The sequence below is a fragment of the Bos javanicus genome, chromosome 22, assembly GCF_032452875.1.
Source record: "Bos javanicus breed banteng chromosome 22, ARS-OSU_banteng_1.0, whole genome shotgun sequence".
Lineage (NCBI taxonomy): Eukaryota > Metazoa > Chordata > Mammalia > Artiodactyla > Bovidae > Bos > Bos javanicus.
Genome location: NC_083889.1, coordinates 53,397,154 through 53,422,507, shown reverse-complemented (window position 1 = coordinate 53,422,507; position 25,354 = coordinate 53,397,154). Strand labels below are relative to the sequence as shown.

General features: G+C 48.2%; 1 protein-coding gene across 4 annotated transcripts in view; it reads right to left on the bottom strand.

Moving 5' to 3' along the window:
• The window catches only part of FYCO1 (FYVE and coiled-coil domain autophagy adaptor 1), a 103,491-nt gene that overhangs the window by 53,777 nt on the left and 24,360 nt on the right, over positions 1 to 25,354 (bottom strand). The window contains exons 1-7 of one of the 4 annotated variants that reach the window (XM_061397027.1): positions 24,540 to 24,682; positions 20,095 to 20,174; positions 14,253 to 14,395; positions 10,518 to 10,624; positions 8,673 to 8,798; positions 5,473 to 5,579; positions 2,073 to 2,216 (exon numbers count right to left, since the gene is read on the bottom strand). In XM_061397027.1, coding sequence (XP_061253011.1) covers positions 2,073 to 2,216; positions 5,473 to 5,579; positions 8,673 to 8,798; positions 10,518 to 10,624; positions 14,253 to 14,307 — 539 coding nt within the window. In that variant the 5' untranslated portion in view covers positions 14,308 to 14,395; positions 20,095 to 20,174; positions 24,540 to 24,682. Of the gene's footprint in view, positions 1 to 2,072; positions 2,217 to 5,472; positions 5,580 to 8,672; positions 8,799 to 10,517; positions 10,625 to 14,252; positions 14,396 to 14,906; positions 16,070 to 20,094; positions 20,175 to 24,539; positions 24,683 to 25,354 lie in introns of those variants that run through there. The other 3 variants (XM_061397026.1, XM_061397029.1, XM_061397028.1) reach the window with 3 other exon arrangements.

Below are 25,354 nucleotides of genomic sequence, written 5' to 3'. Positions count from 1 at the left end.
CAGTAAAACACAAAAATATCTGGGAACGACACGCATCAACTACAGGGTTGTAATTACTTCTAGACAGGGAGAGATCAGAAAGGATGGCCATGGGGTGGGGCTTTGTTTGAATCTATATTTTATTTCCTAAAAAAAAAGGTATTAGAACCAGCTTGAAGGGGCTTTGACTGGCCTAATATGAGATAACTTGAGCTTTAAAATTATTACAGTGATGAATATAACCTATTGAATACAAAAAGAATCCACAAGTCAATACCGCTATAAATAAGCAAATGAATAAACTGATGGAGAAGAAAGAAAAGATCTTCCTTTACAAACAGAATGCCAACTACTAATGCAGAAGGAAAAATGGACTCAGAAAATCACTCTGATAACCACGACAGTAATTGATTCAGGAAAGATTTACCAATGGATGTTAACAGGAGAGAGATTTAAAAGAAATAGGATAAAAGAGAAAAAAAAAAAACCTAGTCTGAAATGTCTTCCAATAAGATACATATTAATTACAAAGAGAGAAACAAAACTTCAGGAGAAACCTGGCTAACACCAGCATAAGCAAACGGTGATGGTTAACCTCACTAGTAATGAAACCTCTGGGTACAACACACCGAGAGGGACACAACGCCTGGGGTATTTCTCCCCAAATGCTTAATCTGAATACAGTAATAGGAAAATACACTAGACAAACTCAAATCAAGGAATAAGTTACAAAATAACTGGCCTCTACTTCTAAAAATGTCTATGCTATAAACAACAAAGAAGAGAAACTATCCCAAATGAACAAGGACTAGAGACCCCTGACAATTCACTGACGTGATCCTGGACTGGATCAAAGACGTGTCTGGCATAATTCTTAAAATTTGAGTATGTTCTGTAGATTGGATAGCAGTATTGTATCAGTGTCAATTACCCGATTTTAACAATTGTGCTGAGGTTGTATAAAAGGATGTCCCTGATTTAAGGAAATACACAATGAAATACTTAGGAGTAAAGGGCAATCAGGGCTGTAACATATTCTCAAATGAGAATGTAAACAAACCATGTTTACATAAGGCGAAAAAGTGATACGGAATTCCCTGACAGTCTAGTGGTTAAGACTCCATGCTTCTGCTGCAAAGGTGCAGGTTCAACCCCTGGTTGGGGAACTAAGAATCCCCAAGCCATGAGGTGCAGCCAAAAAATGTCAAAAGAAAAGAGAATGATAAAAACAGTTGTAGTACAACACTGATAGCTAGAGAACTGAGGTGAAGGACAGATGAGCACTGCGTACTGTTTTTACAACTTTTCTGTAATGATTTTAAAATTGAACCATTCTAAAAAGGACGTGTGAAGTAAATATGGCAAAAATGTTGGCTCTTAAGCCCCAGTAGTTGGCATATGGGTTCCATTATAGTCAGTACTTCTTCCTCCACAGAAAGAAGTCCCTCATAAGAAATTCAAAAAATTGGAATTAAAAACAAAACACACCTTTTTTACAGAAAGCAAAAAAAAAAAAAAAAAGAAGAGTGCTGGGCTTGAGTTGAACTCGAGTCTGGTGCCCTGGCCCTGTTCTTGCCAGCTGTGTGGCACTGGGCAAGTCCCTCCGCTCTCTGCGCCTGTTTCCTCAGCACCTCACTCCTGAAATGGGTGTTGTGTGAATGCAGTTGTGTGGGCGCTGTGCTGGTGTAGGAAAAGAAAACACAGCAAAGCAAACTTTCCAACAACCCTTATGCGATGAGCTTTCTATCCCTCTCACTGGCGTCCATGATAATAACTGTATCTAGGAGAACACAACTGGGAAAAGCCCACTTGCTTCCACTTCGCTCCCACACTGAGTTCCTTAACACATCTGAAAACCCTGGGTTTTGCATATGCATCTCCACTGACTCATACCGCCTAACCAACTCGGTTAAGTTTAAGGCTGGAGCCTTCAGATGTTATCGCTAGTCATGATGCAACCAAGTCTGTAAAATGAGCAAGCATAAGGTCATTTACTGCATTAGCAAAACTGCTTTGAGCGGACTGATGGCAAGCTTCAAAATCAAACACCTCTTTCCCCTCTTTTCAACCAAGCAGTTAATTCTTCAAAGTACCTGGCAAACGTTGGCCAGGCAGCATCCAGGTCATAGCCCCGCGATGCCAGGTCAAACTGGACGTCAGTCAGCTCGTAAAGTTGGCCCACGATGTCAGAGCTCAGCTTTGGCTTCAGAAAGGGGCTCCTTGCATAGTACCAGTCACTGCAGAAAAATATGGAAAGGGGTCAAGTACAGGAACAATAAGGATAATGGAAGAGTGCATTTAGTCATCCTCCTAGCACGGCTTTGCCTCATCAACTTGCAACTCAGGGTACTAAGTTAATTAAAGACAGACAGAAAGATACACATCCCAATGTGATTTTCACCACTGAAGTATGTAACTCTTAAACTCACTCTTCTTCAAGGAATCACTGAAATGAACTAGATGCTTATTTGTTTATTATTTATATCTTATCTATTCCCCCAAAGAATGTGAGAAACCTTAAATTTGAATTACCATCCAGGAAAGGGCAGTTGTAAGGGAAAGAACACTTCCTTTTCATAAGAAAATCTTGTCTTCTATCCCTTCTGGAGAATGCAATACAGGACACTGAACTCGCTGCTAATTTCTGTCCAGACATGTATTAAAAAAAGTCAAAAAACAAAATATCTCCACTTTGAGGTGGTGGCTGTTTTACTTCATGTGAAACAGTAAGAATTAAAGAGACAACACTGATGAGTTTAATGAGCTATGTGGCTGAGTTCTGAGAACTGGGAGACACTTTAAGTCAGTTTATGACAGCTGTGACTAAACCTCACAACAACCTTCAAATCAAATGTGCAAAGGTTTTCAACTCACATGAATTCACAAAGCTTAGCACATACAAGAGAAATATGCATTTACACAAATCTTAAAGGTGACACAAAATGAAACAAAATATTCCCCCCAGTAGTTTTTCTTTTATTCAGAAGCATCTCTTTGATTAACTGGAAGAAGCTCTAGAGGTAGAAGGGCGGCAGAGGTGGGCAGGGCAGCCGGGCCAGCCACAGAGGTTCAGCTAACAGGCTCCTAATCTGACATCCTCTTCCGGCTCCACGTGCTCAGTCCTGCTCTCCGTCCTGTCCTCCTCCCCCTGCTGAGGGGGTGGAAGGGGCACAAGGGGCCCGAAGGCCCCCCATCTGGTTGCTGTCACAAGCTCCAGGGAGCCCAGACCAACAGGGCCGGCACTGACTCAGTGCTTCTGGTGAGGCCCCAGGCTCGCTGGTGTTAGATTCCACAGGTGGTTCTGCAGAGAGGCATGTTTGCCAGCACCAAGGACATGCCATCCACCAGGCGAAAGCACCTGGCATTAGGAGTTCTGAGACCTGAACCCCAGTTTCTGCTTCCCACCTGAGCATCAGTGGGGCCCAGACAGAGGCATCTGACCTCCCTAGACCTTTGTCTTCTCACCTGTGACAGTTCAGGGCTTCCTGCTCCGTGTGCGCCAAGGACGGTGGTCAGGAAGGGGAGGAGAGGATGACAGATGGAGGCCTCTGCTTGTGCCAGGATGTGGCACACACAGGCACTGCCACTGTGGCTGGCATTATTGCTATTATAATCTTTTAGTTTATCACACTTGTTTGAGGGCTCCTTAAAAGACTCTGATGCTGGGAGGGGTTGGGAGCAGGAGGAGAAGGGGACGACAGAGGATGAGATGGCTGGATGGCATCACTGACTCGATGGACTTGAGTCTGAATGAACTCCAGGAGTTGGTGATGGACAGGGAGGCCTGGCGTGCTGCCATTCATGGGGTTATGAAGAGTTGGACACGACTGAGCGACTGAACTGAACTGAACTGAACTTGTTTCAGAGGCCTCATACACTTTAATGCCTGGTGAAAAGTGTTAAAAAAAAAATGTTCACTGCAAAAAAAAAATTTTTTAAAAAATGACATATTCCTACCTTTTATTTATCACGTAATGTTCTCATATACTTTCTAATCCTTTTATATGTTTTTTGCAATTTTTTCATTGTTGTCATTAGAACAAATAAGATTTGCATTCTTTTCCCTTGATCGTTATATTGTTATTTTCATTGTTGCTATATAGACCGGAGAAGGCAATGGCACCCCACTCCAGTACTTCTTGCCTGGAAAATCCCATGGACGCAGGAGCCTAGTGGGCTGTAGTCCATGGGGTTGCGAAGAGTTGGACACGACTGAGCGACTTTACTTTCACTTTTCACTTTCTTGCATTGGAGAAGGAAATGGCAACCCATTCCAGTGTTCTTGCCTGGGGAATCCCAGGGACGGGGGAGCCTGGTGGGCTGCCGTCTCTGGGGTCACAGAGTCGGACATGACTGACGCGACTTAGCAGCAGCTATATAGACTTCCTTATTAGAATTTTAAATGATGTCATGCTATGCCATTTAAGCTAATTTGCTGTAATTTTACAGCCCTCTATCATTGGACATTGATGGTTTCCACTTTGTGTATTATAAACAGCATCATAATTTTCTTTGATAGTTGATTTACAAGTACTATGTTAGTTTCACGAGTACAGTAAAGTGATTTGGTTACACACATATATGTACATGAAATTAAAAGACGTTTGCTCCTTGGAAGACAAGTTATGACAAACCTAGACAGCATATTAAAAAGAGAGACATAGAGAACAAAGGTCTGTATAGGCAAAGCTATGGTTTTTCCAACAGTCAAGTGCAGATTGGAGAGTTGAACCATAAAGAAGGCTGAGCGCCAAAGAATTGATGCTTTCAAACTGTGATGCTGGAGAAGACTCTTGAGACTTCCTTGGATTGCAACGAGATCAAACCAGTCAATCCTAAAGGAAATCCACACTGAATACTCATTGGAAGGACTGATGCTGAAGTTGAAACTCCAATACTTTGGCTACCTGAAACAAAGAGCCGACCTACTGGAAAAGACCCTGATGCTGGGAAAGACTGAAGGCCAAAGGAGAAAGGGGCAACAGAGGATGAGATGGTTGGATGGCATCACCAACTCAATAGACATGAGTTTGAGCAAGCTCCAGGAGATGGTGAAGGACAGGGAAGCGTGGCGTGCTTTAGTCCATGGGGTCGCAAAGAGCTGGACATAACTTAGCGACTGAACAACAACAATATAGGTACGTGTCTATATTTTAAAAATTCTTTTCCATTATAGCTTATTACAAGATACTGAATATAGTTCCCTGTACCACACAGTAAATCTTTGTTGTTTACTTTATATATAGTACTGTGTATGTGTTAATCCCATACTCTCAACTTACCTCTCCCCCAGAAGTTTGTTTTCTGTGTCTGTGAGCCTGTTTCAACAGTTTCATAAATAAGTTCATTCATACTGTTTTTCAGATTCCACATAAGAGACATACGATATTTGTCTTTCTCTGTCCACTGTAATTAGTGCCAGCACTGTTCATGAGGGGCCTTCAGGTCACCTCTGAATCACGCGGGGTAAAGCCAGAACTGCCACGCATTTACCTGGTCACTTTGGTGTTCATGAAGCACTGCTGTAAAGTGTCGGCTAACCTCTGGTGCACCAAGGAGTAGCGAATAAATGCTCTTCCTTTTCCAAGAGACGTTCGGAGCTGGAAAAAGTAGATAAAATAGAAACCAAGAGCTGTTAGCCTAATTCCAAACAAAGGCCTCCAAGGATGGCTGGCAAAAACAGAAACAGGGCAGAAAATGCCACCCAGTTCTCCCTACACATAAGCTTCACTCAAGTCTCTCAAAGAACACAATACATTTGAGAACGTTGCCTCAGAGAAAAAGGCCCAAAGTGTGTGGACGTCTTGCAGGCCTCTACCTGAGAATAATCTGTGGACTCCAACTAACGTGCCATAGAAGACACAGTCATGAGAGGCTCAAGCATCTACTGTGGATTCTACTGAAAGGTCATTCTTCCTCCTCTGCTCCCTCAGAATCCCTGGGTTTAGAGTCAGAGATGAAAATGGTCTGGTTTAATCTGGAATCTTTAGAAAATAAGCCGGAGATAAATGGAGGGCTCCTCATAGCAGAAGTACCCTTGAGGAGCGAGAGATGGTCTCTGTTTAGCACATGTCTGGGCTGGGTTTTGAAGTGCTGGGAGAAGAGAGGCAGCAGAAAAGGCAAGGGGGCTTGGCTGGAGCCCATGTGGAAGCGGGAGGGGGTGCAAATAACCCTGAGGTGGATAGAGGGTCCGGGTGCAGGCCTGCCTTCACAACCTCTCCCCACAGTGACAAAACATGGCTTTTAAAGAGGTTTCTGGCTTGTTGTGATAGAGGTGGGGCAAGCTGGTCAGAGAGCCTGGCCCTAGCAAGACACTTGAGATAAGTATGCAAATCAGGGTTCATGCTCCTGATGATCCAGCCCCAGACGCTCAGGATAATAGGCAGGAGCTCAAAACCTGCCAACTTACCACATGCGCCTGCTCTGTTAGCCACTGGCTCTGACCGGGGTCAGCCAAGCCTCATTCCCTCCCATCTCTTCAAAGGTCAGAAGTGTTTACCTTGGCGGCTTGGGGAAGGGCGGCAGTGGTCTAACCAAAAGACAGTCCTAACACTTCACTCTTAAGCGTTCCTTGGACAGTAAGGAGGTCCAACCAGTCAATCCTAAAGGAAATCAACCCTAAATATTCACTGGAAAGACTGATGCTGAAGATGAAACTCCCAACACTTTGGCCACCTGATGTGAAGAGCCAACTCACTGGGAAAGACCCTGATGCTGGGAAAGACTGAGGGCAAGAGGAGAAGGGGACGACAGAGGATGAGATGGTTAGATGGCATCACTGACTCAATGGACATGAGTTTGAGCAAGCTCCAGGAGATGGTGAAGAACAGGGAAGCCTGCGTGCTGCAGCCCGTGAGATCACAAAGAGTCGGACAGGACTTAGTGACTGAACAATGACAACACCCTCCATCCTATTAAGAAGCTAACCACGGCGCTGGACTGACAGGAAACAGGAGGTATGGCCTCCAGCACCAGCATGCTCACGATGCTGTAAACATCTCCGTTCCCACCACCTTTAAGCTCAGGGCTCCATGCCTTCTCATCGCTGACTTGAGGAAATGATACCACAATATGAGGTAATTTTAAAAAATAAGAAGGTGTGAAACCTCATACGACATTTCTGTCAGTCTGTAGGACATTTCTCCATGTGAGTTTTGTGGGTTCGGGGTACAGCCAGAGGGTTTGGAAATGAAGGTGGTAGCGGCAGCCTGACCCACTGGTTTTGTAAAATCCACCACGGCATGTCCACAGGGAGTGGTCCCGACAGAGCTCGGGGAGAGTGACATCCCCACGTCTAGATGCTTTCCACTTATGAGTGAGGTGAGAACAAAGTGCTTAGCCGTGACAACCAGGGACCCAGGCAGCTGAATACAGCTGAGCAAGGCATCGTGAAGTGAAGCGTATCGATCACACGCACACACATCCACACCCAGGTCCCGCTGAATCTAAAAAAAAAAACCCCACATAACAGCTTGTGTCTATAAGCTCCCAAGGAAAGGGCCTGTCCTAATTAATAAAATGGCCAGAGTAACAGCACTTAGAACATTTAATTTTTTAAAGGCAAACACTTGAGGCTACATTTTAAGTCAGGCCTATTAACTGAATCCATTATATGTGTGAAAGGAGTTATGTTAAAAGGTCTTTTTAAACATCCTTTGGGGAAGGGAACAACAATAGTTCCTTTGTATAGCAAATGAAGACACTGCATAGCCTTTTTTTAAGAACTTTTTGAGATCACGGGTCCACTTTCATCATTCAATTCCTTAACTTTTGTTAGCATCTAATCAAAACTCACTGCACTACATAGAGAAGCAATACAACACTTAATCATGTACCCGAGTGTCCCACCAGGCACGACCTCACAAGACTTGTCTGTACATCTGGACGTTAAACCAATTCCTCTGAGCCAGGATCTTCCCTCATTTTCTCAGCTGTCAGAAGGTACAGCTGGTGGAAGACGCCCAGCCCTCAGGGTCCGCATGTCTAACGCTGTCATTCTCTGTAAGAGGAAACCTACCCGGCTCCAGGAGTCACAGCTGGGGAGTCCTTCCCAGAGCACATGACCCTGTGGCCTTTGTGGGAGGCCAGCCAAGGAGCATGTGCTCTGGTTTTAAAGGGACCTTAGACTTACTGATGAGATACAGAAAAGAAAGATGAAATGTATAAACCTCCTGTCTCAAATCTAGGTGGATTCCCTAATGCGCAAAGTCATTCACTAACAAATGGACTAGACTGATGAGACAGAGAATGTGTGTTGTTGTTGATCCAGAGTTTTGTAAAAGAGCAAAGCAATGGCATTCTGCTCTTGGGGGGCTTAGAACTTAATATGGGAAGCTGCTTATTGCTGGCATTTTAAGAAATGTCTCTCAAGATCCCACTACACTGTCTTCATCTCAAATCTAAGTTTTCTGGGCATAGAGAAAGTAGCCTAGCAAACTGTAAAGATTTTCTTTAAGAAACCAATTCTTCCAAAAAAAAGGTGAAGGTGTCCTGTGCTGTCCATCTCTTCGGGGGTACCACGAGCAGACTGCAATGTGAACAGCCCACCCTGTGAGGTGACGTGTGGGCTGGGGTCTCACACACAGTCGGGACTCAGCCACTCTTGGGCGTGGTAAACGCTCACTGGCAGGCTTCTGTGAGAGAGGCTTAAGCCGGAGAGGGGAAGAGGTGAGATCAGTGGTTGTTTCACTCACCTCCGAGATGGACTTGACGAATCGGATCCCATCGTTTGCACCCTTCACCTTGGCCAGGCAGGCACAGAAGTAATCCCAGTAGTCCTTCTTGTTGCCCAGGAGGGTGGCCTTCTCTTTCTGATCGAACTGGGCAGAGAAAGGAGAGAGAGGACGTTCAAACACACTGCTGTTTATCCCACCATTTAATGATGGGTAATGACAACAGCTGCTTAGTTGCCTGGCACTGAGTGAGGCTCTTTATTGGCATTATTTTTACTTACTGATGAATGAGGGTGTTTTAGTCCCCAGTTTATAGGTGAGGAAACAGCCTAGGAGAGGTTAAGCAACTAGCTCAAGGTCATATGACCAGGGAGATTCAGGAATAACAGGCCCCTAAAGTGACCTCTGTGCATAGAGCTGGGTGGAAGACTCCAAAGATGCTATTAACACACAGAAAAGAAATGCAAGAGAAAAGTTCCAGGGCAACATGAAGAGTTATTAACAGTGCCTCGACATAGGGAAATGCGTTAGTGACACCTTACCCCAGTTATGCAACTCGAGTTTCAGTACTGTTTTAATATACATAGAATAAGTCCAAATAAATGTCAGCCACGAGTCATTTCAAAACCCAAACCAAAATGGGTGAATTCAGGGGAAAAAAAGCCCATTAATACTTCCACAGTGTAAAACAATAGAACCAGTTGAAAAGGCGCATGACAGGTGAGACTTCGAGACACCGCGACACCTCCTCCAGTGGGCTCTCACGCCATACGCTCTCGTGGGAGGTGACAGTGCAGACTCACGGTGTTCAAATGATAGAGGTATCGTCCCATAACCTAGCGTTCTATGGCATTTTTTCTGGTTATAAAACATGTGCATACATTGTTAGGAGGTCTGGATAAAATAAACTAAAATAGAAAAGAAAAAATTATAATGCCTAATACCATCACCCTGAGATAAGTTTTGTTATTGTATTGGTCCATTTCCTTCCTACCTATTGTAGTTGCCTATATTTTTCCACATCTGCAGGTTCTGTAGATCTGTGCTTCTTGAACCGAGCAGATAAAAGCTCGGTTATACAGTGGATGTGTTACAAGAAAGCTTCCTGGGCTGACCTCAGAGGTCCTGATTCAGCAGGTCAAGGTGGGAACCGAGAGGGCACTTCTGCCTTGCTCCCAGGTAATGCAGATGTTTCTGGTCTATGACCACACTTTGAGGAGCAAGGCTCTAAAATGGGGACTTCTGGATAGTCTTCAGAGGGCCCACAGCCTCCTGGAAAAGATGTGACCAGGTATGTATAACTATGTTTGGGGAGAGATTCCATAGCTTTCACTGGGATGCCAAAGGGGTATGGGATTGCCCCAAAGTGAAGATCTCTGCTATACAGAGACCTTGTGACCTGCATTAAGAGGACATACATCTCTGAAGTGAAGCGACAGTCGCTCAGTCGTGTCCGACTCTTTGTGACTCCATGGACTGCAGCCTGCCAGGCTCCTCTGTCCATGGACTTCTCCAGGCAAGAATACTGGAGTGGGTAACTGTCCCCTTCTGCAGGGGATCTCCCTGACTCGGGAATCGAACCGGTATTTCCTGCATTGCAGGTGGATTCCTTACCAGCTGAGCTACCAGGGAAGCCAAAATCTCTGAAGAATGCTCTCAGTTCCCAACACCATCCTGAGGGGCAACAATCTGATTCCCCAGAGGATCACACTTGGAGGCTGGGGATAGCTCTGACCTTCAGTCTAACCAGGAGGGCTCAACAGCTCCACTAAGCTTTTGGAGCTGCGTCCTGTGTATTGATGAGGCAGCCAAGAGGGAGACAAGAGACAACAGAGCAGAAAGCAACACATGGCAGGAGTCACTTACTTGGAGGAGGTACTCAAGTTTATAAGAAAACTTATGCAAGTTGGTGCTGTCATCTGTGATGGGTTCCCCTGCTTCCTTAGATTCTCTGCTTAGTTCTGTCACAGCATCTTTAAGACAACAAACAGGAACATGTAACCAGATGGAGTCTGCCCTCAGAGAGAGCAGCAGGATGACCCGGGGAAGCGGGAGTAAGTGGTCCACGATGGCAAAGCACTGTGCACACGTGGGTGCTGCGTAAACATCCGTGGGCTGGAACTCCGAGTCAGAAGGCACGAGGCTGTCCTGAGAGCCCGCCCACTCCGCACCTTTCTCGGTTGGCCCTGTAAGCCCACCAAGAAGGCCTCATAATTTGCAAGCAGTATTTGGACAAAACGTCCGCTGCATGGACGAATCCTACAGCAGTCCCTAACACAGACTTCCTGAGGGCTTTATCCTCTACCCCACCATGTTTCTTGTTCTTCACCATAACCCCACTGCTCAGTACAGGTAGATCCAGGCTTCCTGAGGACCCAGAATGTGCAAACAGTGGTCATGACGACAATGGCAAGAGCGACACCACCGTCTGCTTCTGCCAACTGAGTGCCGCCTAGGGGCCAGACCTCTGTGTGTCTTCCTTATTCAACAGAGTGCTGCGAGGCAGGAACTGCTTTATTTCAACAAATCTAAGATCCTCTTGATGAAAGTGAAAGAGGAGAGTGAAAAAGTTGGCTTAAAGCTCAACATTCAGAAAACGAAGACCATGGCATCTGGTCCCATCACTTCATGGGAATTAGATGGGGAAACAGTGGAAACAGTGTCAGACTTTATTTTTCTGGGCTCCAAAATCACTGCAGATGGTGACTGCAGCCATGAAATTAAAAGATGCTTACTCCTTGGAAGGAAAGTTATGACCAACCTAGATAGCATATTCAAAAGCAGAGACATTACTTTGCCAACAAAGGTCCATCTAGTCAAGGCTATGGTTTTTCCTGTGGTCATGTATGGATGTGAGAGTTGGACTGTGAAGAAAGCTGAGCACCGAAGAATTGATGCTTTTGAACTGTGGTGTTGGAGAAGACTCTTGAGAGTCCCTTGGACTGCAAGGAGATCCAACCAGTCCATTCTGAAGGAGATCAGCCCTGGGATTTCTTTGGAAGGAATGATGCTAAAGCTGAAACTCCAATACTTTGGCCATCTCATGTGAAGAGTTGACTCATTGGAAAAGACTCTGATGCTGGGAGGAATTGGGGGCAGGAGGAAAAGGGGACGACAGAGGATAAGATGGCTGGATGGCATCACCAACTCGATGGACCTGAGTCTGAGTGAACTCCGGGAGTTGGTGATGGACAGGGAGGCCTGGCGTGCTACAATTCATGGGGTCGCAAAGAGTTGGACACGACTGAGTGACTGAACTGAACTGAACTGAAGATGCAATTGATTTTAAGACGAGCCCAATTTCATAGCTGTTAAAATGTGAAAAAAAAAAATGGTACAAAGTAGAATTGACAAAGGTGGGCATTTTCATCCCCACTTCACAGACAAGGAGCTCACAGAGAGGTCAGAGCACTTGGCCAAAGATTAAGGGTGGCAAATGGCAGAGCTGGCACAAGAACCCTGGTTCTCTCAAGAGAATCCTGGTGCTGACCCCAGAGGTCCTCTCTTAACTTCTAAGACAATTTACTTACTAATGCAGAAAAAGAGGAGAAATCCCTCTGACACTCACAGCCCTTCTGTGGAACAGAGGGACTGTCAGAAGTTGGGTCTGGTTTAGACCCTGAGAAAAACATCCCCAGCTGAGATGGTTTGAGATATGCAAGACAAAACTGCCTTCACTGACAATTCTTTAAAGAAAAGGAGCCGTTAGAAAGCAGATGTGCCAAGGACTGAAGCTGGGCCTGAGCTGTTAAAAGTTAACCAACTCTGACCCCTCAGGCAAAGGGAGCCAACAGCAAAGACAGGTTCTTTGGGACTGAGTCTCACAACACGTGACCAATGTCCAATGTGCCCAATGAGAAGCATTTGCCGTGGGGGCTCCAAGGGCCAGGGGCCAGGGACCAGGAAGGACACAGAGCCTTCCTCCTCCACCCTCAGGCAGGGCAAAGCTCACAACCTGACGTGGGAACTCCTGAAATGCAGAAAGAAGCCTTGGATATGGAATATGAAATTTCCTGCTCTAAACTCTGCCCGTTACCAACAGATGAAAGGAAAGGGTCTTGACAAAGTGTGATGCCTTTTGAAACTTCCCACTGAGGTGCTCTTAGCACTGCGTACTGGACACTGAGATGACCTGGGACGTGGGGGATGACAGACAAGGACAGCTCGTGGGGTGCAGAAGGGCAACTGAACAAAAGCAGCTGCCTGTCCTCTTCCCAGGCTCAAGGGCTCTGCCACGGGCTCCTCCCTTCCTCTCTCTTCCCTCCAATCAGGACCCAGCTCCCAGAGTCCATCCTTGAGAACCAAGACTGAAACACAGAGAAGACGGTCCACTCTGTGGAGAAGGCTCTGAAGACCAGGGCCAACTCGGATTTGCAGGGACTGTCACTGTACCTTCTGTGTGTGCGCGCATATGTGTGTGCGCATGTGTGTGTGTAGATTTAAAAAGGAAAGAGGCATCTCACACTGCAGCTGGATGTACACTGATGTGGTTAAGAGCGCAGCCCATGGCACCAGCTGTGTGTGCAAACCTAGGCTCTATCTGACGGGATGGGTGACCTTAGGCAAGTCACTTAGCCTCTCTGGGTCTGTTTCTACATCTGCAAAATGGGAATGAAATGGTTCCTGCCTCACAGGACCAAACGTGAGGACCCAGTGAGTTATTATCTAGGAGACTCGTGCCTGGCACAGTGAAACGCCACGTAATCATCAGCTAGTAGAGGCCCAAAGCTCTACATAAATAGGAGAGAAGCCTGAGAAAGTGATTTTTATCTCATCCAGTTTTGACCTCACAATGAATACTCCTGCGGCCTCCACTGGCCTGGAGTGACTGCAGTTGGTTATCACAGGTCTGAGCAGTAAGGAACCTGGGCCTTGAGTTTATTAGGAGTGTCACCAGGGCCCCCGTGACGTGGAAGAAGGGGGCACAGCACATCCGCTGGTGTTCCAGAGAGGCTCACAAGATCTGCCCTGGTGATCCATGAGGGATGGAAAACTTGCTAAAACTCTGACCCTCGGGACGGCACCAAAAGGTGGCCTTGGGCCCTGGACTCCGCAGTCAGTAGGAATACAGCCCACTCCTCCAAGCCTGCTCTCCTCGCAGGCACCCCTGCCTGCTCTCCCTCTGTGCAGCCGAGGCCCATGAGCCGGTCTCTCTCGCTGGGCAACACCGAGCTCAGGAAAGGCTGGGAGGCAGAAGGCCCAACTGGAGTGAGTTCACCGGGATCAGGTGGAAGAGCAAAACGAGAAAGGCAGGTATGTCGTCTTCCTACTCAGAGGGCGGGTGAATACTCCTTCACAGAGGAGCCAGCTCCAGCATTGCCCAGTGGTGTGCGTACACACACACACACACACACACACACACACTATAGTCAGACACAAAAACGGGTATCTGATTCTGTCTACACATTGCCTGTACAGTGTCTGAGACGAGGGCCAGGCAAGTTCCTCCAGCCTCACACGGGGTGGACATCTGAGCCCCAAATATTTCAGTGATGTATGCCAAGGGCTCCGATTACCGTCAGTGTAAACAGAGATCACAGGGCTGAAACTCAGCTGGCCCCGGCAAAGCACAACCACAGCTCCCTCAGCGCTAAGCCATACCTTGTAAATCGCGGATGATTCTCTGCAGCTGGCTCTCCGCGCTGGTGGACGCCATGGTGACCGTGACCGTCTGGGGCCACCTTTCCTGGCTGCGCGCTTCCTGCCCGGGGCTGCTCAGCAGCGGTCAGACTCCATGGTGGCACCTGCACAGGGAGGAGGCCGTGGAGGAAGGGGTCACAGACAGACTTAAAGTCAGCAGGAGAGGGACGCTGCTCCGGGAGCAACGTCACCCCGTCTGGGCATCTCCTCTGAACGGGAAGGGCTGAACCCTTCTGCGAGAGCCTTGCTCTGAAACACTTGCATTCTCTGAGACACCTACATTCAGGCACAATGACCTGGTCTGGGGCTTCAGAAGAAACAAGATCCACTAAATAGAGCCATCTATTCTTTCCGAGCTCCCCTCCCAGGCTGCCCTCTTAGGCAGGCCTGCCTCACTTTCCACTTTTAAAAACCTCCCAGCGGCTCCCCTCACCCCGCTACACCGAGGCCAGAACTAGTCCAGCCCCCCACTCACTGCAGCTAGGCCTAAGGTGCGGCCATTCCAGCTCTGTCTCTTCTGTGCCCGGCCCCACGCCCTCCCAGGCTGCTTTTGGAGGAATGGTTGGTAACCTCTGGCCAGCAGCAGCCATGGAGGGAGAGGCTGAGGACACATACCCTCAGGGCTTCTGGACCAAGGAGAGCCTGGCTTGCCTCTTGGGGAGGTCTGTGGCCTCCAGCCGCCCAGTGTCCGGCTCAGCCGGGGAGGGTAGACACCAGGGGCTACCGGGGGCCTGCACAGCCAAGGGACGTGTCTATTTTAAGCATGGCTACAGTCCTCTCGCGGCTGGTGAGTCCCGAGTTACCAGTGCCACTTGGGCAGCTGCTGAAGTGATGTAAGGACACAGCGGTGGCAGACCAAAACAGAGGAGGAGATCCGAGCAGCATCGGAAGGAGGTGTGGACACCACTGAATCCTCCTTTCAGAACCTCTAATCCTTGCCTTAGATGGCTGATGCAAAGGCGTAATGTTTGCTGGCAAAATCAGCTGGCAAGACGAGAGGTGGCCAGAGTAGCCACCTGTGTACTGGGCCTGTGAGGTGCTTTACACACTCAGTCATTTTAACCCTTGGCAGTACCCTGGGGCCGGGGGAGGGGCAGACAACGTGCAAGGGAGAACCTGGGTGCAGAGAAGCTGTGTAACTCGTGTATGGCCCGGGCCAGCAGAGAGGGGAACCCTGGTCAGTCTGGACTCAACCCCTTTAGCTCTACAACGCAGCCACTGTCACTACAGCGAACGCTACCACTTCCACTGGCTTCTGGGAGCGGCTCCAAGCTCCAGGGCCTCTCACGTGTGCCGCCAGCCTGAGTGCTTCAAACATGAGCTGGCCCAGGAGACTAGGCAGGAGGAAAAATGGTTGAGAACTGCAAGTTCCCAAATATTTACAAAAGCACTGCAGGTCAGCCTGGGGCCCAGGGAGGGGCTGTCATGGCGCAGATGTCCCGAGGCCTATTTTTAACTCACAAGCCGGCGTGGCTGTGACTCAGGGAAAACAAGGCCCAAAGAGGGCTTCTCCTGCCTAGAGGAACTAGACAGGCACACGCCAGCACCACACCCCCAGGAATTTCAGACACAGAGCCCCGGAGGGCCACGGGATCCACAGACTCTGCCAAAGTCCCCAGTAAACGTGCTGGCACCCCACCATCAAAGTGAGGGCAGGCTGGTTTATCGGAAGCCAGCCTGCCCTTCCCTGGGCGGTTCTCTGGGTCCCTGCTGAACACAAAGCCCAAGCCGGGACCAGCCAGGGCCCTAGAGAGCAGCAGCCCAGGATGGGTCAGACTTGCGCAGCGGCCCTGCTGCCTGAGACACTTGGCTCCTCCCACAAGGAAGAGCCGGTCAAAGACCACCACTGTCAACGCGCGGCTGCCCAGCACCGCCCTGCCAAGTTCAGTCTGGGGTTTCGGGGCACACAGGCACCGTTCAGCCCTGGAGGAGCTTGGCTGTGTGCCGACCAGACAGACAGGAAAGCGTTCAGATATGCAGATAAGGCACAAGAGGTCCACGCAGAGATATGATCGAAAAGTTATGAACACTCAGGGGAAGGAATGACCCAAGGATACACACAACACATGATGTTTGCCAAGTGAAAGAAGCCAGACTGGAAAGCCATCTACCTTACAATTCCACGTGCGTGCTATTCTTACAAAGGGGAAGCTCTGGGGAGAAATCAGATCTACGGCTGCCGAGGACTGACGGGAAAGGGAAGGTCTGACTACAGGAGAACTACAGGAGAACATGCAGAAATCTGGGGACCAATTCTGTTCTGTCTTGATTATGGTGGTGGCTACGTGACTGTGTACATTTGACAAACGTATGTGTCGAACCTCACTTACTGTGCATTTTATCTCAACAAAAGAAATAGCAGCACTGGGATGAATTTAACAAGATGCAATGGGACGAGGAAGGGAATGTTCATTCCACTTGGGGAAGGGAAAGTGTGGTGGACACTCTGTGATGGCGACTGGGTTGGGCAAGGCCTAAAAAATGAACAGGAGGTCATCGAAGAGACCCGAGGAAGAAAGGGCGTGACAGGTGTCGAGGCCACGTCTGTACCTGCATGCCTCTTATTTGATTATGGTCAACAGAGAGCCCTGTAGCTTCGGGGGGAAATGACCTTGAAAGATGATGACCTGTAGAGTCCACTGGGTCTGTGTGCATACTGAGAGCTGGGGGAGACCCAAACAGGAGGGGGAGGGAGGAACCTGGAAAGGAAGTCCTGACAACCACATACTCTGAGTCACCTCATCCAGGCTCTGGCTGGAATACCGCACGAACCATACAACCAACCTCGATTTCCTAGAAACCAGCCCTCTTTGGAGCTTGGCACAAGGGTAACAGTATCTGCAAACCAAACTGGCATCTTGGCAGCATAAGCCTGAACAGACAGAAACATGCTCCTTCTAGACCTCCTGGTGCTTTGGTGAAGCTGCAAGTGTCAGCCTGAGCCCAGGAGGCCTTCTCTGCCTGAACCCTGGCGCTGCCCCCCTCTGCCAAGGCCAAGCTCCCAGGTCATGGGGTGAGCTGTGCCCAAGCACTGATTACAAGAGCCTGCATCACCACCAAGGTAAAAGCCCTGGGTCTATAGGTCACAGCAGGCTTCCCCACATGGCTGTGGGTCACCACCTCCCAGGGTTTCAGGAAGCAAATGGTCTCCATAGGAATGCTAGTTTCATGGATTTGAAAGAATGACTCTCAGTATTCTGGCCTCCCGTTTCCTGATCCTGAGGTTTTTACTGAACTTCAAAAGACAGAATGGGGGCAGTCCCCCTCCACTCTATTTCCTCGTATCTCTAGACGAGCTTGCCCTTTGGCTTAGGGATGAGCTGTTTTTATGCCTAACACTTTTGACACCAAATGTGTGGCTTTTCCCCCATACCAATATCTAGTTATCACCACTGGGTGTCCTGCAATTTAATTCAACTGGTTTTCTTTTTGTCCATGCCACATGGCTTATGGGATCTTAGTTCCCTGACCAGGGATCAAACGCAGGCCTTCAGCACTGAAAGCTCGGAGTCCTAATCACTGGACCACCAGGGAAGTCCTTCAATTCAATTCTAACTCAGGTATAACTAACTCTAATTCTAACTCTGGAGTCAGTGCAGACCCCACAGGTTAAGGGTTCAGTCCACAAGACTGCCCGGGCTTCAGACACCAGTCACAAGCCCCAGTACCTGTCACTACCTGTACTTCTGACCACCCTCTATTGTCCCCTTCTCCTCCCACCTTTAATCTTTCCCAGCATGAAGGTCTTTTCCAATGAGTCAGTTCTTCACATCAGGCGGCCAAAGTATTGAAGCTTCAGCTTCAGCATCAGTCCTCCCAATGAATATTTACCATGGATTTCCTTTAGGATTGACTGGTTTGATCTGCTTGCAGATCAAGGGACTCTCAGGAGTCTTCTCCAACACCACGGTTCAAAAGCATCAGTTCTTCAGCGCTCAGCTTTCTTTACAGTCCAACTCTCACATCCATACATGACTACTGGAAAAACCATGGATCTATTCCATGACTAGATGGACCTTTGTCAGCAAAGTAATGTCTCTGCTTTTTAATATGCTGTCTAGGTTGGTCATAACTTTTCTTCCAAGGAGCAAGCATCTTCTAATTTCATGGCTGCGGTCACCATCTGCAGTGATTTTGGAGCCCGGAAAATAAAGTCTGTCACTGTTTCCCCATCTATTTGCCATGAAGTGCTGGGACCAGATGCCATGGTCTTTGTTTTTTGAATGCTGGGTTTTAAGCCAGCTTTTTCACTTTCCCCTTTCACTTTTATCAAGAGGCTCTTCAGTTCCTCTTCACTTTCTGCCATAAGAGTGGTGTCATCTACATACCTGAGGTTATTGGTATTTCTCCCAGCAATCTCAATTCCAGCTTGTGCTTCATCCAGCCTGGCATTTCACATGATGTACTCTGCATAGAAGTTAAATAAGCAGGGTGACAATATACAGCCTTGACATACTCCTTTCCTGATTTGAAACCAGTCTGTTGTTCCATGTCCAGTTCTAACTGTTGCTTCCTGAACTGCATACAGATTTCTCAGGAGGCAGGTAAGCTGGTCTAGTATTCTCATCTCTTGAAGAATTTTCCACACTTTGTTGTGATCCACACAGTCAAAGGCTTTGGAGTAGTCAATAAGGCAGAAGTAGATGTTTTTCTGGAACTCTCTTGCTTTTTCTATGATCCAACGGATGTTAGCAATTTGCTCTCTGGTTCCTCTGCCTTTTCTAAATCTAGCTTGAACATCTGGAAGTTCTCGGTTCACATACTGTTGAAGCCTCGCTTGGAAAATTTTGAGCATTTCATTACTTAATGTATGACTGATGAAATCACTGGCTACTGGTGATTAACTTCAGCCCTTCTGAAGGGGGGTCTAAGGATGGGGCTGAAAGTCCTCTAGCAAGCAGCCCTTACCAAGACACCACCTATAGGGGCCCAGGAAGAGTCAACCTTACTAGCATAAACTGCCTGTGTGGTTGAAAGGGTTTTGTTTTGAATAACAAAGGACACTCCTATTACTCAGGAAATTCCAAGAGTATTAGAAGTTCTGTGCCAGGAACCAGGGACAGAGACCAAATATGTGTTTCCTACTATATCATGGGGATCCCAGACTTCTGGCATGAACCAGCATGGTCCTGACCTCTACAACCCACTGCAAACTGCTCTCCTAACTCGGGAGACACTCAGAGATTGCTCGGTCCACGCCATGGGCTCCGGGGCTCCAGCACCTTGCAAGGCCCCCACAGTGCAAATCACCTCCAGGAACCCAGTGTCCTTGTGGATGACATTGTAAACACCTCCTTCACTAGTTTCTGGCAAGCTCTTTCAAATACCAAAGAAATTTATTTTATAAAATTTGAGGGAACAGTGGAGTCTCTTGCCAACAACACAAAATTATGTTTAAGCTTATCCAGAATGTCTGAAAGCATCCAATCTTCTGATAAAGACAAAAAGGGACTAAACACATTTTTAAAAATTCTTATTTATTACCTGGGACTACTGGCTGGCTTCCAAGTCACAACCGAGGAATTATTTTAGAGGTGAAGGACCTTCCTCGACTTCCAAATTCCTCCCACACCTGCCCAGTTGCCCTAATGCCTTAAACAACAGAGACAGCAGTTCAACCTCAAATTAAGATACAAAGACGCTGACTCATATAAACTTCTTCACGCTATGGTACAAATGACTAATACTCCTAATGTGGCCCAGAAGCTGACTCTGGCAGGAACAACACCATGCCAACTGGAAATGGGCACTTGCCATCTGCCTCTACAAGGATTAAGTCACTCTAGCCACCGCAGTCACTGACCTTCAACACACTCTGACTGGAGTTCAGGATGGAGATCAGGAATGAGGCACTCTGTACTCTGGGAAACCAGCAGAGCAGGCCTGCAGATAGGTATCAACAGATATTTTCAGGAGGAGATTTTACGAGCCCAAATCTTACATCTTCTCATATCTAGAAAAGACTAGGTCGTTCACGACTGGCTGCGAGCCTTTGCCAAGATGCGTGCTCAACTGCATGCACCCCCTTCCACTAAAATCATGTACAGTACTGACCTTAGCCGCTACCTCTGTGGAGCAGTTCCTCAGCTACCTGAGACGCTGTCTCCCAGGCTAAACTTCTTATTTTGCCCCAGGTAAAACTTAACTCATAACTCTCACGTTGTGTATATATATTTTTTCAGTCGACAACAGCATCTGAGTAGCCATGTTGGGAAAGACGGATAAGAAAGGAAGAAGGTGTGGGCACAGGAGACAACCTCGCCCGGCCTGCCAGATTTGTTCTGCTTGCTCCCAACACAACAGCTAAGACGTGACCCAGACAGGGCACCATATGGCGGGCTCCTCCCCGACTCCTGGACAAGGTGGAGCATACCAGTTGTCAGTTCCACTCTGACCAGGAAAGAATGTGAACAAGGACAGTTCGGACCAGTCAAAAGCAGAAAACTCTTTCTGAAGAGTCATTGCCTTGACTGGCTTCAGCACACCCAACAGCATCTATCCAGTTGCCACCTATGGGAAGGGGGGCATTTGGCTGGTACCTGCGGCTGTGAAGGCCTGGAGGTCTTGGGGTCAGTCAGCGCTGAAGCAGTCAGTGGGCAGGCAAGTTGACCTCTCCAGAGCTTCAAGACAGTGCCTAGGAGAGTGCTGGAGAGCCTGTCAGAGGCCAGTTCAGAGGCTGATGCTTCAACGCACGTGAACAAAGCCTCATTAGGTGACTCAATTATGTCTGAAGACCTACAGTTAAAGCACTGACTAACTGCGGGCCTGGGTCATCTAGCCCAAACACTCATTCCTCATAGTCATCTCTTCTTTCTTAAAGGAAATGAAGACTTGAGCCTTGGCCATCAGTTCTTGCACCCTTTCTTGGCCCCCTCCCTCCCACCAACAATTTCAGATTTCTTGGTCACTCCTCCTGGAACAAAACTGGCCCCAATTCCAGTTGGCTGACCCAGGAGAACAGGGTCAAGAGGGACTTGGGGGTGTGAGGTGCTGCTTCTGGGCTTGGAGAAAGCAGTCTTTTTTAGGAAGGTGGGCAGTTGCTCAGGAAGGAGCCATACATCCATATTTGGGGGTGCAGGGCCAATGTCTGGCCACTGGAAATCCCAGAGGAAACATCCAGAACCCTATTAGGAAGGCAGGATCAGGTTCACCTTGTGAAATATCCTTTCCCTATTGTGCACCAAATCACGCAGTAAAGATCATGCCATGACTGTGGGAAACCCATGGTACATTCGGTTCAAACTATTTTGAGGCAATGTTAGCTTTTCTGTCTTCGGGAAGTTTTCTGACCTCTTCCTACGTGTGTGTGTGTGTATGTGTGTGTGTGGGTGTGTTTTCATGTGCAGTGTAGAGAGGTGTTACCCTTTACCTTCCTCCACAGAGAAGATGGGCAAGGAGAAGAACAGACATTCTCAGTGGCTACCTTTGGTCGAGGCTTCTAAGCCCTGCTCTTGACCCAGGCTGCAGATGCCCTGGAAAAGGCACGTGGGGCTACAGTTCCTTCCAGTTCTGCATGAAGCCACCGCCTCTGATTTAGCTCCCAGCCCACCCTGCCCCTCTCACACGGATTCTCCTCTTGGCCTATCCCTCTGCAGACCAATGTCTTGCTTGGAATGCTTTTTCCCTTCAGTTTTTCCTTTGGATTCCAAGGGTTCCCCTAACCTGGCTTTCTGCCCCAGGCCAAGGCTGTAGTACTCCAGTACCTGCCTTTGGGCCCTGGAACCAGCCACACGGCCACAGATTCTGCTTAAGTCTGTCTTTGGAAACACACTGACACACACATCCTCATCCCTGTAGAGGATCTGGCCCAACTAGAAACAGGCACCTGGGTTCTTTCAAATGCCACAGAGACATGTGTCAACAGGAAGGACCACTGGGAGCCACTAAAACCAACAGGAGAACTGACTCCAAAGTGAGGAAGAGGGGAAAACCACCTTCTACCCAATGCAGCACGGCTCTGTCATCTTGATTTTCTGAAAGTCAGGGAGCCCATGTGCGTGGAGGCTGAAGCTCTTAAGGAGAGAGTATTGTGACACCTCTAAAAACAGCAGGATAAACACAAAACCATGGAAACAGTTCAAAACTCACCCTACTGATTTATTTAGTTATTCAAACAGATGCTATTAAACCAAGAGCTTTAAAAACAAACAAAAACAGAAACCTGGCATTAAGATCACAAATGGGAAATACTGTTTATCTTTTGAGCAACACAGTAACATTCAGCAGATGAGCAGGATCAGTAGATGAGCAGATGCTGACAAGGCCAAACTCCATCTGTGCTCACAGGAGGCTTCTGGTTCATGAATCCTACCTGCTCTGCTGCCTGGGCCTGCTCTAGTGAGTGTGGCTCCAGCCTGAGTTCCATCAGTGATTTTTACCACAGCACCACAGCTGGACAGTATGCTGCCGCTGCCTCAGGATTAAAGACACTCGGGTCACCAAAGTTGCCCTTGGAATCACCTGAAAACACAGGTTACCCATTATCCAAGCCTCTCCCCTAAAGGGAACAGGGGGCCTGCCATTTCTTGAGTGCCTACTGCATGTTCTAGCGGTAGCAGCCCACAGCCTCAGGGATCAACACGGGACAAAATCACCAGCTGCTCTGATCTTGTACTGTTTTGGGTGGTTCCTCTCATAACACACATCTGCGGGGTCCATCTCATCCCCAAAGGACCAGCTTAAAAGTGTGGCTCCTGAACCCACCTGGTATCCCCAAACCGCCGGCAAAGGAGCAAAGACCATCCGAAGAGCAACTGGAGGACGGACTCTAAAGCAACACAACAATAATCGGAGCAAACTATTAATTGTAGAATCACGCAGGTGAGTGGACATTCACGGCACAATTTTTTCAATGATTCTGTATGTTTATTTTCCTAATAAAGTGACTGAAGAGAAAATAAAAACTAAATGAAGCACCACACAAAGAACACTTTTAACAGAAGCAGAAAATATTTGTCCTAAAGCCTTTTCAGATTCTTTCAATCAAAGAAGACCACGTCCCATCACTGAGACAATTACCTCTGATTTCCAGGGTAACAACAGTAGTAGCTCATCACTGGTAGAGGACATTCAACAACTTGTGAGCACAACTCTCATGGGAGGGAGGGTCAAGTGGAACTTACTCAGTATGGGCCCACTTCAGAGGGCAGGAGCCACTGAAAGCAGAAAACCTCAGCGTGACTGCTCTTCCCTCAACCCCCTACAATACCCAGCAGCCCGCATTAGGCAGATGGCATAGTTAAGCTTGTTGCAGAGGCGACCATAAGGCTGAAGTGGCAGGAGAGCAGCGAGCAGATTAAGGCCTGATCCTCTGCCCTGAAAGAGCCCCTGACCCATTTCTCAGTTTGGGAAGGAAACTGCTGTGGTAAGACAAGTACAGGAGCAGAGAGGCTGTGGCCAGCGCAGGCAGCGCTCATTTTTTTTTTGCGGACGGGACAGCGGATGGAACTGAGAAGAGTGACAAAGGGCATCGGAGGATACAAATGCACTGAGAGCCACGTGGTCAAAGTGCCAACCACACACGCTTTTCTCACAAAAATAAAACCCAGCCTTCCCACCTAGGTTCTTAACAACATGGACTCTAGCCTGAGGCCGGTGCAGCCACCCCACTACTCATAAATCCACAGGTGTTTCAGGAACAATCACCTAGGGGTTATCTGGAAACTCTGCACCGGAACACAAGCCGCTGAGGGTCAACAGACTAGGCCGTGGCCTGGGATGGCACAGGATCAATAAACCGTCCGCTGACCGACGGGAGGAGAGACCCCGGCAAAAGCTAAGTTCTGGAGTCTTGCAAAGTTAAGGGGTGGGCTGTCCCCGCCCAGCTGAGGCAGGAAGTACGCTTCTTAAGGTCAGCGGCCTCTTAGACGAGGCAAGCAGAAACTTGGGACCTGTCCTGTGCTTACAGACTCCAAGACTCGTTTAGGGACCACACATGGTGGCCTCCTTGGCGACCCCACGGCCGAGGGGAGTCTTGGAACTGGCGCTTGGAGGGGGCGGAGGGTGTCTGTCTTTCTAATTGATGATCAGAGGAGGTCTGGGTTCTACCGTCAGATCCATCAGCCCGAGGTGCTTCCTAAGCCCGCCGGGCAAGGGTTCGGGGCTCCGACAGGGTCTGTGGAAGACTCGGGAATGGGAAGGGACGTTAAGGGCAACAGGTGACAAGTCGCGCCCGGAGGGAAGGTCTCCGCTCCGGAGACAGCAGCTAGAGGTGCCCCCTGAGTCTGGCCGGACCTCCGCAGCACTTACTCGCTCGTGGGTCCAAGGCGTGACAGAACCGAAACTTTCTGCGGCCAAGCGGAAGAGTACGAGAGCTCAGCGTAGGCGGCCATGATACGCTGACCCCTCCGCAGACAGGCGCGGACTACAACTCCCGGCGTGCTCCACAGGGCCGCTGTCTACAACTCCCATTGGACTCCATGGGCAGACGAGCGCAAACTACAACTCCCAGCATGCCCCGCAGAGTTGCTGTTTACTACTCACACAGGTCCTAAGGGGCAGCCGGCCTTAAATTAACTCTTGCAGTCTCTGGGGGCATGCTGGTCTATAAACATATCCCTGGGATCCTGCAGGCAGTGCTGTCCGTATGTGGCTTTTAAGAACTTGAATTGTGACTAGAGCTGAACTGTACATGTGCTGTTAAGTACAAAATACACCTGAGTTCCAAAAAAGTGTAAAATAGCTCACAAACATTTTTATATTGATTCCATGTTGAAACGATAACTTTTAAGAAATTTATTGGGCTAAATAAAAAGCATTATATATTGCTGGGTCTAATGGTCTGTCTTTTCATCCCCTTTGGTACTTAACACAGGGACCTGCTTAAAAGCAGTGCTCAAAAACTGTTAATGAATGAACTACCTCCCCCAACTTCTCCATGCTCTCTGCCCAATTTCTATTCATGGTATATTTTCTGTTGGTAAGTTGTGAAGCACTCTGAGCCTACACTCAACAGAACAAAATGCATTCATTAGTGATGACTGGGCACAAGAGAGGAGAGCAATAGTGCGTGGAGTACTTCAGTCTGTGGCTGTCCTCCATTCCTTGGCCCTGGCAGCACCATC